This window comes from Nipponia nippon, unplaced genomic scaffold, assembly GCF_047370975.1.
Source record: "Nipponia nippon isolate SJK-2023a ecotype South Korea unplaced genomic scaffold, ASM4737097v1 scaffold_6, whole genome shotgun sequence".
Classification (NCBI taxonomy): Eukaryota; Metazoa; Chordata; class Aves; order Pelecaniformes; family Threskiornithidae; genus Nipponia; species Nipponia nippon.
The window spans coordinates 10686178-10704421 of NW_028262380.1; the positions used below are offsets into that span (position 1 = coordinate 10686178).

Here is an 18244-nt window from a genome sequence, read left to right on the forward strand (position 1 = left end):
CCACATAGAACAAACTGGGATATTTATCTCCCCTTCCACTGCATGTATTGCAGAGAGTAAACAGACACTCCCAAGAAGAAGTTTCCTCATGCTTTTAAGAGGTCTGTAAGAGGATTTCCTGAAGCTGGCTTGTAGCAATCCTCAGTTCCTGCAATTGTTGGCATGATGGTGTTTGTACCACAGCATAGAGAATCTAGTAACAAGCAATTCTTTTCAAGTGTGTTTGCCAGTAATAACAAAACTGTAGTTTGTACCTGTTTTGAATTATTACCCATGTCAGACAGGGTGCCAAGCTGCTTTATACTACAAGGCTGATTTTAGTTTGGTCCGGAGGATATACATTATATATGTATATGTTTAAAATCTTAAGTGTTTTATGAAATATCAGATTTTTTGTTTTAATATACGTGTGTGTGTGCACGTAAATTTCTTTTAATTTAAATCTTTGCCCTAGAAGCAGTAGCCTAGAAGTGACTTCATCCACTGATAAAGTCCATGGTCCTCAAAGTGACAAAAGTGTTTCACCACCCCCAAATAACAAAGTATACACTGGCAATTTCAGGCAGTGTCACCAGCTGCATGGAGTTTAGATTCTTGGCAGGTGCAAAATCTGCAACATCGAACTTGTATTTAATTTCCGTGCTTATGATTTATTACTCCAAAAGTGCTCAATTTTACTTCATGATCACACCAAAAGGCACCTTGAATGGTAAACATTTTTCACAGTGTCTTTGTTTACTCTGTTTTCCTCTAATGTTACTTAGAGAGACTAAATAACATGTCTTGAAGGCACAGAGTCAGTCCAAATCAGGAATGCAGCCTGCACCTTCCAAGCTCCAGCCTTACCCTTCAACTCAGACACTGTTTAGTACGCATAGAGCAAACCCCTTGTTTTTCCATAAGTCTGCTAGTGATGCTGCATAGCCCTACACACAGTCCTTACATGATTAGCTGGACACCAGGGAAAAAAAGCTGTAAGACCCTCCCTCCAGCTAGGCAGCCTCGGCAATGACTAACTTCGCTAAAAATTAACGCAAAAGCCCTTAAAGGGGACAGATTCCACTAGAGACCTTTCTATTCCTCCCTTCTCCCAGGCAGGTCACAGCAGGAGCTGTTTTGGCCACCTCACATAAGATCAGTGTCTCTGACAGGTGAAAGGGACAGTTCTCAGGTCACTTTTCACCTGATAAACTTGTGGAACAGTTGTAAAAAAAGGGGAAGAAGGATAGCAAAAATTCTGTTCTCCTTGGATGAAAACTCATCCTTGTTCCCCCTGTCCTCCTCCACCTTCCCCTTTCTACAAGTTAATAGCAACATGAGTGAATGTGAAATACTTGATCTTCGCTCCTGTGAAAAGAGGACTGAGAGAGAAACAAGAATATGATGTGAACATAGCATATTTCAAGGAAACAGATGTCTGATCCCACTGGCACATCCTCCTACCGGTTATCGTTATCATTTCCCCTCTTTTTACAGCTTTGTCCTTCCAACGCATCCATTCCTATACTTTGGGAGCACCTGCTCCAGCTCAGCCCAGCCAAGTTCCAGAAAGGCAGCCAACATACCTGCCTTTCCTCTGTCATCCCGGGGCCACGAAAACTGCTCTCCTCCCACTCAGAAAGTGGGAGGAATTACTCAAGAAAAGAGCAAAGCAGCCTAATAAGTGAAATTACAAATACCCTGGAACACATAAATCACATGGCCCAGATGCAGGATGAAAGGAGATGGGACAAAAGCACTGATACCGATCACAAGAAGCTCCAGTGCCAGACAAACCACTATCTCATCAGCAATCAAACACCCTGTGTATTTTGCATGACTGGGACCTGACCCTGAGAGGCACCTCACAGAATACCCACTGCTGCACAGAGACACAGTCCCAATAAGTAGGGACAGAGTATTCATTTTCTTATCAAAATTCAGTCATGTTGGCTAACACAGACTAGCTTATCAGAAGAACTCTCAAGAGGATAATAAAAGAAGGGGGCAGATACTCGGTCATCATACAGTCCTAAAAGGCCCTGAAGGCATTTACCCCTCTACAGCAAAGGTGGAATTGTTTATAGAATAAAAATTCGTTATACAGCACTTCCCTACATCAATATGTTGCCACCACCCCAGAGCGTGCAGCTCTAACCAAGAACAGGATTTTATCTGGAATCTTTAGAAACAGCCAAATAGGAAAGGGGAACAGATGACACATGGAAGAGCTATTAAAAAAAAAAAAATAGCTGTAATGCTCGGGAAGATAATGTGAGCAACCGATTTCACGTGGGGGACAGCCTGCTGGGAAACACTCAGGGAAGGTCCAAAGTTTTGCCCTGGCAGGAGCATTGCAGATAAAAGTTTCCTGAACAATTTGCAGTGTGAAATGGGTTTGGCGATCCAGAAACCAAGCACGCTTCAACAGCTGAGTGCTACTTAGAAACAAGGGACGATAGGAAAGATCCAATCCAGCTGAAGGCCTCAAATCGAGTGTTTCACCCAGATACCTAGGGATGAATTCAGTCTCTCCTACACTACCAAAGGAGGCTGTTCCAAGAGACTTTTAATCAGATATATCTTGGACAGTGTCTGATCACACAATATTAAATCATAATGTTAATAAATGTTTGGCCCCACAAATCCAAACAATCATGGAATTTTAGCACATGTAGATATTTTGTAGAGTCATTTGCTACTTGAATGTTCAAAATGAGCAAAGACAAGATAAAAGTTAAGAACATTTCTAACATATACTGGCTAAATGAAAGAAAATCCAGTCTCTGATGCACTTACTTTTATGATTAGCTGAAATTCACCCCCAGGGAGTCACTGTGATCACAGTTTAAAATTCACCCTCTTCCTCCTAGGCTCCCATTAGTTTTTGAGAAATATAAACCTAACACACCAAAACCTAGCAATTAAGCAGACATGTTAGTTATAAAGAATTTCTCATATTACACTGGGCTAGGAGATGGGACCATCATGCAACCATTTTGACACCAGCCTGAATAATATTATTAAATCCCAGTCCCAGAAATGAGCTAAATTCCTGAGATACTGGCTCAGCCCCTTCTTCATTGTTGCCAGTATTTCAACCGTTCTCAAATCCTGTTTTTGCAAGAAATACCGATCTTCAGATTGATAGTCCATTTACCCGTTTTTCTTTGGGAAGTGTCTCCGGAAGTAGGAAGAAGATGAAAATTAAATCAGCCACAGCAAACGTGAGTGCTAACAATGCCGAACGAAGATAGAAGACTTCTCCTTTCTCTGTCTCCATGGCTAGGTAGGCTCCGATCATGGGACCCAGGGTAAAACCAAGGGAGAAAGCAACGCCGATCATTGCCTGCAGTGATATAATGAACACAGACATGTAGTTTTAGACACCAGTTTGTTCAGGTAGCTCAGTTCTAAAACAATATGGATTTCCTGGCATTTATCCTAAAGAAATGCAACCAGACACAGAACGTAACCACCCTGAGGATGTAGGGGGTGCACAGCAACAACCATTAAGTGTGAAAAAACTGTTATTTCCAAATAACTGATTTTATTTTCTGTCTAGTCAAGAAAGTGGCAGGAACAAACTGCAACATGGTTATGAGTGAAAGGAAGTTGGGAAGGGAAATAATGATTCTCATCTCATGGACTGCTCAGCCATAGGATAAACTTTTGTAGTGTAAAACTGGAGAAGGGAGAACGGCACCATGGTAGGAATTCATAATGATGTCTCTAGCTTCTAAAACACTTTGGCAATTTCTGTACTTAGGAATTTATATCTCATAGAGCAAACAGCCTGAGAGGCTTCCCAGAACAACCTGGATTTAGTGCAAGTACTAAAGAGGATTTATGAACTCACTAAGAAACCAGCACATAGGAAAAGAGGTAGAATCTGTACACACTGGATGGGAGCTTAAAAGAGCACTGATTTGAGTCATCAGCCTCAGTGAGATTGCTTAAGAATACAACCGTGCAGGATCTGGCTCATTTTCTTTAAGAGACATTCAAAGATGTATACTCGCATATGCAGGACCCAAACACATGTCATCCCGGGACATGATTCTCCTGCTTTCCTGAGTCTACTTAACTATACCTGTAGTACTAGACTAAACAAGGCCAGGGCACACTCAGGTGTCACCTCCCAGTCTCCAGTGTTGTTTCAGCCTGCCCAGCTAGCACTCTCACAGGCAATGCCCCATCACAGTTTGGGAACAGCATCAGTCAGATGTTATTCTCTTCCCAGAAACCAGAATGAACATGCCTGCTCTGCTCTGAAAAAGAAGAGAGTATAGCCATATGGATGTGAGCCATGCTGTACTAAGTGACTTGCTCTCAGGCCCTAAAAATAGGCCCTGACCCGATTTATTTATTAGTGCTGTATGGCTATACCTCTCCATAAATAAAAATATACTTTGGTTCACCAGAACTATAATAAATTGCTTGGAAAGTTCATTAGCTATCACTGTGAAATCGAAAGCTTTCCCCTCCCAAGAAGCAGCTGTCCCACACAGTGGCTTATAACAATCTGTTAAGAGAACTTCAGTCCCCAAAGGTTTTTATAAGATAAAAGATCTAACTGGTAATTCACAGGCAAAGTTCAGCCTGCAGGGTGTTTCCGTCTGGTCCACTGCCTTCTGGAAGAGGACAGGACAGCTGTTCATAGTAGTTGCTGATCAGTCAGCCAAATGCCACATCCTTTACCTGCTGAGCTCAGATCCTGAAGCCAGTACAGCATCCAAGGCAGCCAGGAGGCACACTGTGCTGTGCAGTACTGCTGTGCTTCCGCAGTTTGGAAAGGTGAGAAAAATGGGTTGCCCTATAACTGGCTTCCAGCTCCCAAAATTGGGCCATAAGACCTTCTGATTTCTCAGCTATCATAACGAGGATTACAGTTATCAGCAGGAGTAACAGTTACAACACTTATACAGGTAGTTTTTCCACTTCTGGGTCATCTGCATTTCACTTGCAGGTAAAAATCATTGACAAGTAAAGTCTGAGAGCTCACCAGCAAAATGATCTGGCATCTTTTCAGAAGCAAGGTAGTATATAAAGTCATGTTTTCACTTGATCAATGAATACACACCTGAGGAAGACATTCTGACCATCTGAAATCAATGAAAAGTTACCCAGCAAACACAAGCATATACCCCACGTGTAACTCACCATGCCCTTGCTCCGTGCTTTTGGAGAGTGCAAGTCAGCAATTATAGCTGTGGAGAGGCTGACATTCCCTTTGCTTATTCCACCTACGATCCTGAAGAGAAGAAAAATGCCGAAAGTCCTAGAGGCAGCCCATAGTGCGTATGATGTTATCAAACCCATCTGCAGAAGCAAGAAAGGGTTCTTTATAAAGCTGAGCAAAGTTGATATAATTTCTGCATATTTCCCAGCTACATGTTTGTTTGTTTGTTTGTTTTCAACAGCTGCTCCAAAACCCATGTAAAAGAAATGCCTGGATATACTGATACTGCACTATATCCTGGATGGTGATATAAAAGAATTAGAAACAAATCCACACAAACTTCATATAAATGTGAGATTACTAATAAAAGTAGAAGAGCAAAGAAACTTCAGAGTGAGCTAAATCAGTCCTAGACACAAACCCACTTTTGTACATCCCACTTCACTTTCTTCCAACTTCAAGAGAATTCTGATTGCAAAATAAGAAGAATTCACAGTTCTAGCCCTTAAATTTAATAATCAATCATATGCACACGTGTTTATTTAATTCACTCTCCACAAGCCTACAGGATAGGGGAATTTGTATATCATTTGCTGCCAAGTTCCTCCATGTATGTACGCACTTGCTCTGCACTGCTTCTGTATAGAACCCCATACCAGCAACAGAGAAAATGTTTTGGAGAATGTTCACATTCATAAGAAATAGATCTTACACTGCTACATAGCACTTCCTAACCAACAATCCCCAGGCTCTGTGAAATAGGCCATGAAGTGATCAGTCCTCATGAGTCACTTGGGGAACTAACATATACAGGGATTAAGGGTAACATTTGTAAGCAAAGCATCTGAAGTCATACTCCCATACACGGGGGAAAGGGGTTTTGGAAAATCCCAGCAACAGATAGGTGTTTTGGTGCCTCCTATGTACAATTCTGGATCTGGGAAGCTCAGCTTAAGAACTTGCATTTGGAAGTGTGGCCAAGTGCTCCTTGTTGGCAAGAAGCAGCCAACAGCCATCGAACCTAGAACATTCAATTTCCCAATCCTTTGTGCTAACCACAAGACCAGCTGCGTATTGAGATGGCATGACTAAAACAAGCATGCGACACATACCACTGTCATCAAGATGACAGGTCTTCTGCCCAAGCGGTCCGACACAGCACCAGTGAGAGGAGAGGAGAAAAACTGCAGGATGGAAAAGATTGAGCCAATCAGACCTAAAAAAAATAAATATATATCATTAGACTTGCTACCTTCATCTTAAATACAAAGACAGCCAACCTGTTCCAGACCTATCACTCTGTTGTGCCCTTTAAAAGTACGCAATTAGATGTAAAACAACAGCTATAAAGAACAGCTTTGTCTCTGAAACTAAGCCACCCTCAAAACACCGACTGAGGCGGCAAATCCAGACAGACCAGAGTAACAGGCATAAACTGGATGACTCACTGGTTATTTCACTGGTGAGAAGGGCTATGAAACTCACTGGTTATAATGGAATGCCGACTCTCCAATGCTTCCCCAACTGACGACATAAATTTTCTGTTATTAAAGCAGAGATAACGCAGCTTTAATAGTCACAGTTCTTTTAAGACTTTTTTGATTGTTTGAACCTGATTCTGTCACATTTAATTAGCTTTTCTTTCCTTCTTATCATGTAAAGAAGGACATAAGCACTGCTGTTAGTGAGGCACCCTAAGAGGTAGGAGTGATTCCAACAGACTCCAAGAGCCTTTTGAAATCTGCCTCCAGCTTCTGTGATCTTTAATTCCTCTTTTCTCTTGCCATTTCTAGCTTCACACACTTATTAATTTGCACTACACTCTCAACAAGCAGGCAAAAAATGCCTTGCTGTCACAGTTTTTCTCTAAAGGAAAAACGGGGTTATACGTCTCAGATCATTCAGCTATCAAAGCTTTAAAAGGCAGAGGAGAGAGAGACCAGAAGTTCTGCTCCCATCAACTTTGAGGGAGGCAAAGTATTGATACTGAACACCTTGGGGAGAACAGCTGCTTATGATAGCTCAAAAGCCCCAAAAACTGTACCAAAAAAAATATAGAATCATAGAATCATAGTTTGGGTTGGAAGAGACCTTTAAAGGTCATCTAGTCCCACCCCCCTGCAATGGGCAGGGACATCTTCAACTACATCAGGTTGCTCAGAGCCCCGTCCAACCTGACCTCAAGTGTTTCCAGGGATGGGGCATCTACCGCCTCTCTGGGCAACCTGTGCCAGTGTTTCACCACCCTCACTGTAAAAAATGTCTTCCTTATATCTAGTCTAAACCTACCCTCTTTTAATTTAAAACCATTACCCCTTGTCCTGTTGCAACAGGCCCCAGTAAGTCTGTCCCCATCTTTCTTATAGGCCCCCTTTAAGTATTGAAAGGCCGCAATAAGGTCTCCCCAGAGCCTTCTCTTCTCCAGGCTGAACAACCCCAACTCTCAGCCTTTCCTCACAGCAGAGGTGTTCCAGCCCTCTGATCATTTTTGTGTCCCTCCTCTGGATACATTCCAACAGGTCCACGTCCTTCCTGTGCTGAGGGCTCCAGAGCTGGATGCAGTACTGCAGGTGGGGTCTCACCAGAGCAGAGTAGAGGGGCAGAATCACCTCCCTCAACCTGCTGGCCACAATCTTATAGACTGGTACACTGGCAGTGTAATGAGAGACAAGTTTTCCTCCCTGTATTTCTAGCACTGTAAAAACACCCAGACATGCCAAACACTTCATAGCCAGGGAGTAGCAAAAGTGGGGCTGTTCCACACAGGGGAATACGCCAGGAGCTGAGGGTGACCACAACACTGGTAGTGTCCTCACCAACCAGGGTGCAGTCCCACACGATCCGGATGGGTCAGGAAGAGCAGAGTGCCGCTAGCAGGGTTCATTGACAGTCCCAGACAAGGCAAAGGTTATACATCAGGTCCATCCAGGGAGTCCAGGAGACAGGGTCAAAGAAAAGAGTGGAAACAAGACTACAATGTAGGTCCACTCAGAAGATAAGACACCTGCAATGTAGGTCCAAGATCCACCCAAGAGACAGGGCCAGAGACAGCCCTAGAGACAAGGCTATACCTACGATATAGCTCAGGCAAGGCCCAGGACCAAGCTGAAATACAGCTCCTGAATCACTGGGCAGAAAGCACGTGGGTGAAGGCTGGTCACCACAACTAGGTATTGGTGCCCTCAGGGCCTTGGCAAGGGCAGGGAAGGTTTCTGCCCTGAGGAGGCTGCAGTCTAAGCAAAGATGAAAGAGAGCAGAATATATCCTGCACTGGGAGAAGCAACAAGATGATCTTGCAAGTATCTTTCCAATCCTATGCTCCTTGTTGCAGATGAAGGCAATAAAGGAATGCAGGCCGCAGGAAAACTGCAGTGTCCTCTGCTTAACATCACAAGTATAATGAACCTTTCCACTATAACCATTTAAGGTGCAGTGAGACAAGAGCGACTGAGACAGGAACTGACTACAAGTAAGACCGCTTGTCCATCTTCCCCTGCTTCTGCAGCCTTGGTCAACTCTCCAGCTAATTCAACTCAATCTGGCAGAAAACTAATCCAGAAAAAAAAGGGGAAAAAAAAAAAAGTTTTCTGCTGGTTTAGCAAATTAGATGGCTCATTAAGAAAAGCTGTCATCAAAGACTGCAGAAGAGATGGAGTCAAATGTGACAGATATCAGGTTAATTCAGCCACCTTGTCTGCACCCTCACTGCCTGTGGCTGCCAGGTAATTCGCGAACATTCCCATCACTACTCAATACTGCTTCTAAATACTTTTCCCTCAATACTTTTCTCCTAGAGAGAAAACAGCAAGGGATACCAGCTTCCTTTCTGAGATAAACAGCGTCCATTTTATTTGCATGTTCACAGTTAGATGATCTATTTTCTTCAAAGGGCAAAAGAGTCAGTTGGACTCCTCTGGAAGAAGCAGGGAGATTTCTCCTTCCCCTCAAAAGCAACTGAGCCAAGTCAAGGCATACAGCACTCCCAGGAGTACAAGACACAGCAGGTAAAAGGAAAGGCAACAAGTTAGACATGACTGTGAGCTCCCAGCCCCTTGTTTAAACAGAGTCTGAGATGGAGAGAAGGAACAAGGAGGCGGCATGCAGTCAGGCCTTAGAGGAGACAAAAAGCAGTTTCTGAGGGATTAAAGAAAACTGTTTCCTACCATTCAGAGCCAGTAATCTGACTGAAAGTGAGCACAGAAACAAAAACATGCCTGCAAGGACACTGTGGGAAAGAGGAAAATTGTTTATAAGCTTTCTAATGTCTGTTAAACTAAAAAAAAACCCTACTTTAAATAGTAACAATACATTTACACTTATATTCTAATAAAGTTTGCTTTTTTTTTTTCAGTTTAAAAGCCTTTTGCTTATCTTGCGGGAGGCCTCAGCTCACTATAAGGAGAGGGTCTAGACATTTCCAATTAAAATTAACCCAGACACCCTCACATCTTCATACTCTGAAATACCAGTTTCCTCACAACTCCCTAGATCACAAGGAGCCAAAAGAGCCTCCGATGCGTAACATGACATATATGCTGCTGGATTTCCTGCACCACTCCCACTGGAGCTCACCCACACCAGTGTCCTAGTGACAGCAAATGCTTCTGGACCCTGCAAGTCAGCAGCTCTCCTGCTTTTAATAGGACTAATGAGATTTAGAAGCAGCGTTGCACTATAGCTGCCCAGCAGGGAGGTGAGAGTTGAACTCACAAGCTTCTAATGCCAGTGTTGCTTACTGATTGATCTCCAATCACGTGTGGCTCAGTTGTGAAGGGAGAGTAATTTCTGTGACTGTGCAGGGTCTAGCACAGCAGGGTCCTGACCCCCAGCTGGCAGTCTGACAATAAGGAACAACAGGCCTGTATTTCTGTAGCAATCTGTAGAACAAATTGGGCAAGATCATAGGACAATTCAGGTTAAAAGGGACCTCTGGAAGTCATCTCCTCCAACCGCTAGCTCACAGGGTCACCTACGAGGTCAGACCAGATTGCTCAGGGTTTCAACCAGTCAGGGTTTGACAGCCTCTGAAGGTGGAGACTACAAAACGTCTCTGGGCAACCTGTTCCACTGGCCATCCTCATTGTGAAAAAGTTATTCCTTATTTCCAGTCTGAACCTCCCTTCCTTCTCCCTATGCCTGTTGCCTCTCCTTCTCCCACCACGTACCACAACGAAATGCCTCACTGTCTTCTCGATAACCTCCCCATAAGTACTGGAAGGGTGCTAATAGCTCCAGGCTGAACAAGCCCAGGCTCCCCAGACCCTCTGTCTTCCTGGCCCTCTGCTGAACTCGTTGCAGTTTATGAAGGTCTTCTGGGGGGCCAAAACTGGATGCAATGCTCTAGATGTGGTCTAAAAAGTGCTGAGTAGAGGGGGACAATTGCTTCCCTCAATCTACTGGCTCTGCTTCTGTTCATACAGCCCAGGTGCTGTTGGTGCTTTTGCTGCTGGGGCCGGCTCCTGCTCAGCTTGCTGCTCACCAGGGCCCCCAGGGCCTTCACAGCAGAGCTGCTCCCCACCAGTCACTCCTTTGCAGTGGCAGGACTTCACATTTGTCCATACTGAATTTCAGAAGGCTCCTGTTGGCCTATTCCTCCTGCCTGTCTAGATGTCTCTGAATGACAGAGATGGGGCCATCCAACTCTTCATTGCTACCAGTGAGGTGAAAACAAAACCATTTATAGCCTACTATAAGAGACATTTTCTGTGTTATTTAAATTTAAATCTAATAACAGGCAAGTATGCTTTTTGTATTTCTTGTCATTTTCCTCATCATTCATCGTTCCTCACATCGACACTGCAAATAATGTGAAAAGAACACAGTATTTTTTGGGAGGGGTCTGTTAACTTGTTTGTTTAATTTCCGTACCTCCAAACAAGACACTGTTGTATTTCCGCTCTGGAGGCATCCCAACCTTCACTGCAAACCAGTCCACACCACGTTGCAATGACAAATAGAATCCATCCTGCAAAAGAGGTAGCTGGGAAATAGAAGCAGGAAGACAGTTTCTCTGTTTTATTTTCAAAGACAGCATCAGAGCTTAGTGAACTAGAGGTAACGTTAGATGACTGATTCCTTTCCTCCTCCTCGGGAAAATGTCCTGGGTGATCAGTTGTCATAGGCTAAAAATAGCTTAAATTGTGAATACTAACAAGCAGCAGATAATTGGGTGTATGTGTTTGGGTGGGGGAATGTCTGAATTTGAACTTTTTTAAACCATCAGGCCTGATACTTGCTAAAACCTGAACTAAACAAAACTGGCACGTTCTGAATCCTTCAATTAATAAAGCAACATGAGACACACTCTATCCCTCTGCACATACACTGTTTAGACTGGGAGAATGAGGGGCTTGTAGGTCCAGAAGGAAGAGGTGGTGTGAAAAAGAATGGTTCCTGAAAAGAGGAAGAGGACTTGAAAAGAAGAAGGGCGCCCTGAAAAGAAGATGAAGATCTTGGCTACAGGAGATAGATTGGAAGTGGGGGAAGGTCCTGGAGATCAGAGCCCATGGTTAGGGTTAGACATAGGGTTGTAAGAAAGACAAAGGCTACAGCTGCAGTTGGAGTGGGGTTAGAAAGGGGCTGCAAGACAGAGGCGTGGGCTGCAAAAATAATTCTCCCCTGACAACATCTTCATCTTGTCCAGTAATACCTGAGAATGGTAACTGCGAGCAACTGCGCAGCAGGGAACCAAAACAACTTTCCGCCCTGCGTTCCCAGACCAGTAGCCGCCTCCTTGCTAAGAATGAAAGTTGAGACCTAGTGACCGTGATGCTGGGGGTGGGTGCAAGAGAGTGTGTGAAATACTCAAGTAGGGTAAAAGCTCTTGTCTCTTTGGTTCTTTGATAAACCCCAGTACGCAGATCCATTATGGACTGTCGTTTAGTCTGTCTCACCAGTGATATCAGTATAAGTCACAAATGCAGTGGTAATTACAAGGACTAGACCCTAAGAAATACCTGAATTTCCCCTAAAACAAATCCCTCATTTTAATAAAAAAGCAAGAACGAAGAGTCTCATGCAGGTTCACAAACAAATTCAGTCCACAAACCATTTAAATGTGCTGGATATTATTATTCTGCCTACAGCTATTTGGTCATACCTAACACAAGCAGGCTGACTTTCTCTGTTGCTTACCTCAGTCTGGCTGTAATAATCAAGGATGGAAGGAAACAGTGGCAAGATGAGAGCAAATCCCAACAAGTCAATGAAGAGTGCCAAGAAGACAATTGTAATAACACGGCTGCAGTTCTGTTCTTGCTTGTCATTGATAGAGCTTCTGCTAGTTTGTCTCTCTCGCAGGGCCATGTTCCCAGGTGCTCTGCTTCTAAAAGATTACATTTATATCCAGTCAACAGGAAGCATTTTGCAGGCCTTTCATAAGAGTATCTTGCTGATTCATTCACGCTTTCTACAGACTTCACAAAAATAAATGTAAGGTATGGCTATATTAAGCTACCTGGTTTTCAAGGGAACAGGAACCTCAACTCTCTAGTCTGGTTTATTAGCTCAGCACCAGTTTGCTTGCATCAAGAACAGGCTACAAGGGCAATAAGATAACAAACTCTATTATAGGAGCATCCCAAATAAAACACAGAACTAAGGAGCATTTAAAGTTTGTTAACATGTGAGCAATGCTAATACAACTTTCCCAAATGTTTTCAACTCAGCCTTACAGTAAAATAGATAAGTAAGGGCACTCTTGTTTTGAATATCTAACTAATAGATTATTTATGCCTTCAGTGTATACTAGAAATGACTAAAGCAATAACAATTAAAAAAAAAAAAATAAGGTAGACTTCCTAACTATTGCAGGAATGCTGTCTTCAAGACAAGTCCTGGAAAGCAACAGCAACTCAAGAATCAACACAACAAAATTCTGAAAATTGAATTTTTTTTTTACTTTCTCTGGATGACAGCCACTGATAAGCTATAGGAGTTGGAGCATCAAGTGATTAAGGCAGCATTTTAGTTTTTCAGAAGTATCAGAACTATCAACTTTCTTTGATAATACTCCAAAACTGTCTTAAAGACCTAAACAAGGATGCAGGCCATATCACATTCAGTATTTAACAAATAAAGAAGTCAGTCCATATCCTGAAAAAAAACTCAGTTTCACCAGGTATCAAAATCAAGGAGTAATACAGAAACCATGAAACTGCAAACTTCAGACTTGTAAAATGTTACACTGTATCTCAATCATAAAACAGTCAGATTTGCAGTCCCTTCTACTGCAAAAATCTCTGAACGTTTGTTGCACTAGACGAGTAAAGGAGACAGAATTTCATCCAACAAAGTCAATCAATACCAAAATATCCATTAACTTTGATGAGTAAAGACTGAAAATACTGAGCAATTCTTAGTATAAATTCTATTCCAGACAAGACATACTGTATTACGTACACAAGGCACTTGTGCATATAGCATCATATTATGCTAACTGAAGATCATAGTACTTTGTTATGCTCAGCAATAAACATTATTGTGACATTTATTTACCTGTGGATTCAGTTTACTAGCATTGAAGCATTATTAAAGTTCAAACACCATGAAGCAAACACGCAATCCATTTATTAAACTCTTGGCATAATGCTCTTAAATCTGCTAGTGAACAGGCCGGTTTGGTTATGTCAGGATCCTTTTATTTAAAATGGTAAGTCATCACTGCTACAAATATTTGGCATTATTTGTTTACGCAAATGATATAAGAGCATCTGGAGCCAAAACAACCATTCCTTCAGACAAATCCTCCCTGGCCCTAGGTCCATCCAGCCAACAGTTGAGGGACGGGTTCATTGTGGCAGATTCTATCTTGTTTTTCCACACAATTTGTTTATTCATCCACTGAATTGTATGACCAAGCTGAACTTTATTCCAGGGTTATTTACACCGGGTAACATCCTTTACACCTTACCCTTACTGCCATTTCAGCTAGCCTGAGGCTTGAACCTATTCATGCTAGCACTGACCTTTCATTAGGCTCCACTTTCGGCTACGTGGTTGCAATTTCCCTTACGCAATATCCCAAGGTACTACATGTTTCTGCCTTTGTGCTCCATCAGTTTTGTTGTTCAAACCTCCCCATATTTTTTGCTAGGCAGGAAACCACCAAACATTTTATAGGTCCTGGCATCCCGTCAGCAAAAACAAAACACTTCACCTCTACCATGACATTTGATTTCTGTGAGACGTGTTTGACGTGGGGGTTGTTTTGGGAAGTTACTTCTCTGGACACTTGTGTCCCTGACACTCGCTCGGCTCTGCCTCGGCTCTCCCCAGCCATCCCAGTCTGTGTCTCATCGCTTCTGCCTTCGACCTCGGGCCGGCAGGGCTGAGGTTTGATGCTGTGCCTCTCGAGAAGGGATCAGCAGCAAAGCTGGCCCTGCCCTAACGCACAAACAGAGATTTGTCATCAACCAGCAGGAAGAATTTCATCCTTCTGGTGTTTTCTTACCACCCCTTCCCCCCTCTGAAATTTCCTAGGCCCGGTTTTACCTTGCTAAGCCTTGGGAAGGCTCCTCTGACTCCTTAACAAAGTCCTGATTCAGGTCAAGAGCAGAGTTTCAACCGGGGGAGGAGGGGAAGCAAAATAAAAAAAAGCAATTTCCCAGAGCAGCCAAAGCCCAGAGGACAGAGGGGCCGCCGAGCGGGAAAGGGACGGCCCGGGAGAGATGTAGTGTCCACGGCGAGGAGCCGCTGTCCCCCGCGCAAGGCACCCTCCGCCGCCGCCGGGGCTGAGCCCCCCGGGACCCGCAGCCCCGCCGAGGCGAGCCGTGCCCGGCCCAGACCCGCTCCTCCGGCCGCCCTCCCTCCCACGTCCCGGGCAGAGCCTGGCCCGCTCCTGGCCACCTACCGCTCCTCAGGGGGGCCGGGCCCGCAGGGTGCGCGGGCGGGTCCCCTCCGCCTGCCAAGAGCTCTCCCTTGGGGATGCTGCTGGCGGGCGGCGGCGGCTCCTCCCCGGCCCTCCGCAGCGCTCCGGCGGCCCTCCTCTTCCGGCCGGGGATGGAGCCGCTCCCGCGGCCCCGCAGCGGGCGCCGCCGGGGAGAGAGGTCGCCCGCCCCGTGAGAGGGGTGGCGGCGGCCCGGCGGGCTCCCCTCGGCGCGGCGGGAAGCCGCCGCTGCTCGGGCTGAGGGAGCGGCGAGGCAGAGCCCGGACTTAAAACCCAGACTGAGGGAAGCGCCTCGTCAAGACAGCCTCCGTCCGCGTAAATTAACAAAAAATTAAGTTTAACTAGGTACCTCAAACGACAGCCGTTCCTTCTTGCACTAAAGATTTTTTTAAATGAAAACACACTTGTTCCAAGAAGAGAAGGATGTTCTTTCATTAGTTGCTGCCACGTTATGGCAGCAGTTAGCTGTGGTTTTGATAAATGAAAATGTCCTGGTTTCTGACAAGCAGAAAAAGGTAGTTGTAAAAGACGTGACTCTGTTCCTAAAACAAACTGCTCCCTTAAAACAGTAAGCTTTTTAGCACAGAGAACATGAATAGATTGGATATTGATAGCACCGTCTAGCTTTGTCCTCTTGTCCAGCCATGTCTGGTACCCAAGCTGCCTCATTAAAATGTGTGTATATGGTTACAAGTGGACTAAGCACATGTATCTTCATAGTCTTAAGTACATAAGGATCTGCCACCCAAGGGTTTAAAGCAAACTAATACAGGGGTTGACAGAACTTCTGGTTCCCTTCAAGGTAATAAGTCCCATAGGTGGTGTGGATTTATAGTTATTAACACGTGGATGAGGGCCTTTCACTCAACAGTGACATCTCTGTCACGGATTCCCCAGATGATTAGATTTAGAGGAGCTTATCTAAGCATAACATGCACCAGTTAGGTCAAACAGTAAGCTGCTACTTTCGTGTTTACCTGAGCATTCCATGTACTCAGCTTGGTGCGAGAAAAGGAATTTGTTAGATACGGTACATACTCTGAAAACTGAATGATTACACAAGGATTGCTGCGGACTTGGAGGCAAACTTCTGCTTTGAGGTGCTCTAGAGTAAGCATGAATAATCATTTAACATCTGGAAAATATACGTAGAGATATTCTTCTGGCTCTGAGTCATTGTATATAACTCTGCAGGCACAATCTGAATTCAGACGCATTAAAAAAAAAAAAAAAATCCAGCTCTTCCTGTTGTTACACCTTCCAGCCTAAAGCTTCTGCAGATCACCGAGCCCAGTTGTTACTGCATTCAACCACGTCACGCAATCCTGCACATAAACACATTGCGCTGTTTCTAGAACGAAATAGGTCGTTGCCCATCCCGTCCCAGTGGAAGGACAGTCCAAAACCTTGCAGGTCTGAGAAACAATAACTTAAATTTGGGTTTTAGACTACATTTATTAACACTGATTTTTTTCTTATGTCAGTCTTGGTTTTTTTCCCCAAGTAGCGCCTCTTCCACTCTGGGTTTTACTTCCCTGCTCCTTCGCTAAAGAGCAGTAGTATTAACCCAAACATTCATATTTTAAAGTATTTAATGCCATACAGGGCCTTCATCTTAGTATTTTATACTCAGCCAGTGTTCAGACTGCATGGAAAATTTTAGTTATCCACTCCAGACCTAATTTATTGAAAAAACACCAAACCCCCAAACCCTTACAAATAATGAGTCATTTTAACTACGCAAGATGGCACAGCCAATACATTTAGGACTGAGAATGTACCCCGTTAGCTTAGGTGACAAACTCAGAGACGAAAGGAGCACATCTGTGGGAAGGTTTTGCCCCCCTGAACATGTAACACCTCACAGTTCCAGAGTTATGATAAAGCTGCCAAACGTTTTATATCATAGCTTTTGTTTATCTTCCCCAAATGCCCAGAAGGCATGCTCAGAGCAAAGCAGCCCCACCAGCTCCTATGGCTGAACAGGCTGCAGCACTGGAGACACCCGCCCCTGCCCAACAGAGCTCCACTTTTGCTTCACAATAAACTCTACCTGCTGAGCTCCGGAGCAGCCTCAGTACCTCCATACAGCAGATGCTGATGGCAAAAAGTGATGGCTTACACAGAAAGTGAGGATAACAAACTGCATACCAGCTTTCAACTGACAACCAAAAGACCAAACTAATGAAAAAGATTTTCATGCTGTCATAAATAAGGTGATTTATGCAATTTCTGGCTGAACAGTTTTATTCTCACTCTGTTCTTTACAGTATTCATATTCAGGGTAGCTGTCCTCTGGGATAGCTGATGTTGACAGATAAATTACCTTGAACAGTCAGCTGAACTAAATGCAAAATGGTAATTTTTCTTTTTTGTGTCTCATGAGTGAATTGTAGTTACAGAATAGTTTCTTTTTTTGGCTAATTAATAACAGATAACAGATGATAACCGATGTGTCAAAGGCCTGTTACAACAATTCCTGGTTTAAGAGCAACACAGAGACAAGAGAGTAATTGGTGAATGTGATTGTGTTCAAGAAACTCTATGAGAAAGGGTTTGCTGACTCTTGAGCTTGTCCAAGCTCTTTGTAGCCCAAATGCCAAGACGTTCCTACCACCTTCTACGATATCGGAGCACCACCACTGCCTAGCTACCCTGGCAAAACTATCGGACCGTATTGATTATTAAGCTGAGACAAGACTAGGTAGTCCTGCTTTTCTAGTCATGTAAAATACTACGTGTTAAGTATCACCATTAGTCCCAGGTTTATAATATTAAGTCTGATTTTAAATATTGACAATACAATTTGTAAAAATGCACGCAGAGATCTCCATTTGGCGTGATTTCAAACACAACTACTTTCAATCTGGCATTCCAAAAGAGTCATGCAAGTTTATCAACTCAGGTTCCCCTGTCCTTTATCTTTTTTCATCAGCATTGCAAGATATCCCTTCTCATTCTCTTGTCCCAAAAAAGTCCTTTCCCACAAACACTATCATCCCGTCTTACTTGTATCTCTCCCTTATCTCTTTCTTACCTCCCTTACTGAGGAATAACAAGCTGCAAGTGCTATCAAAAATCACTGCTCCAGAATCAAAGTGCAGCTGTCAGCCTCTCTGTGGTTCTAATACCCTGCTGGGTAAATCCTCTGAAGCTACTTGCTGTTGGAAAAATAAAGTTAGATAAATAAACAATAA

The 18244-nt window shown here is 43.7% G+C and overlaps 1 protein-coding gene across 3 annotated transcripts in view; it reads right to left on the reverse strand.

Annotated features, from left to right (window-relative positions):
• Positions 1-18206, reverse strand: part of SLC75A1 (solute carrier family 75 member 1) — a 30037-nt gene extending 11831 nt beyond the window's left edge. For 2 of the 3 annotated variants that reach the window (XM_087737665.1, XM_087737666.1), the window contains exons 1-6: positions 18085-18206; positions 12296-12485; positions 11030-11126; positions 6274-6377; positions 5143-5301; positions 3140-3328 (exon numbers count right to left, since the gene is read on the reverse strand). In XM_087737665.1, coding sequence (XP_087593791.1) covers positions 3140-3328; positions 5143-5301; positions 6274-6377; positions 11030-11126; positions 12296-12466 — 720 coding nt within the window. In that variant the 5' untranslated portion in view covers positions 12467-12485; positions 18085-18206. Of the gene's footprint in view, positions 1-3139; positions 3329-5142; positions 5302-6273; positions 6378-11029; positions 11127-12295; positions 12486-15011; positions 15144-18084 lie in introns of those variants that run through there. The other variant, XM_087737667.1, reaches the window with a different exon arrangement.
• Between the last annotated feature and the right edge of the window lie 38 nt (positions 18207-18244).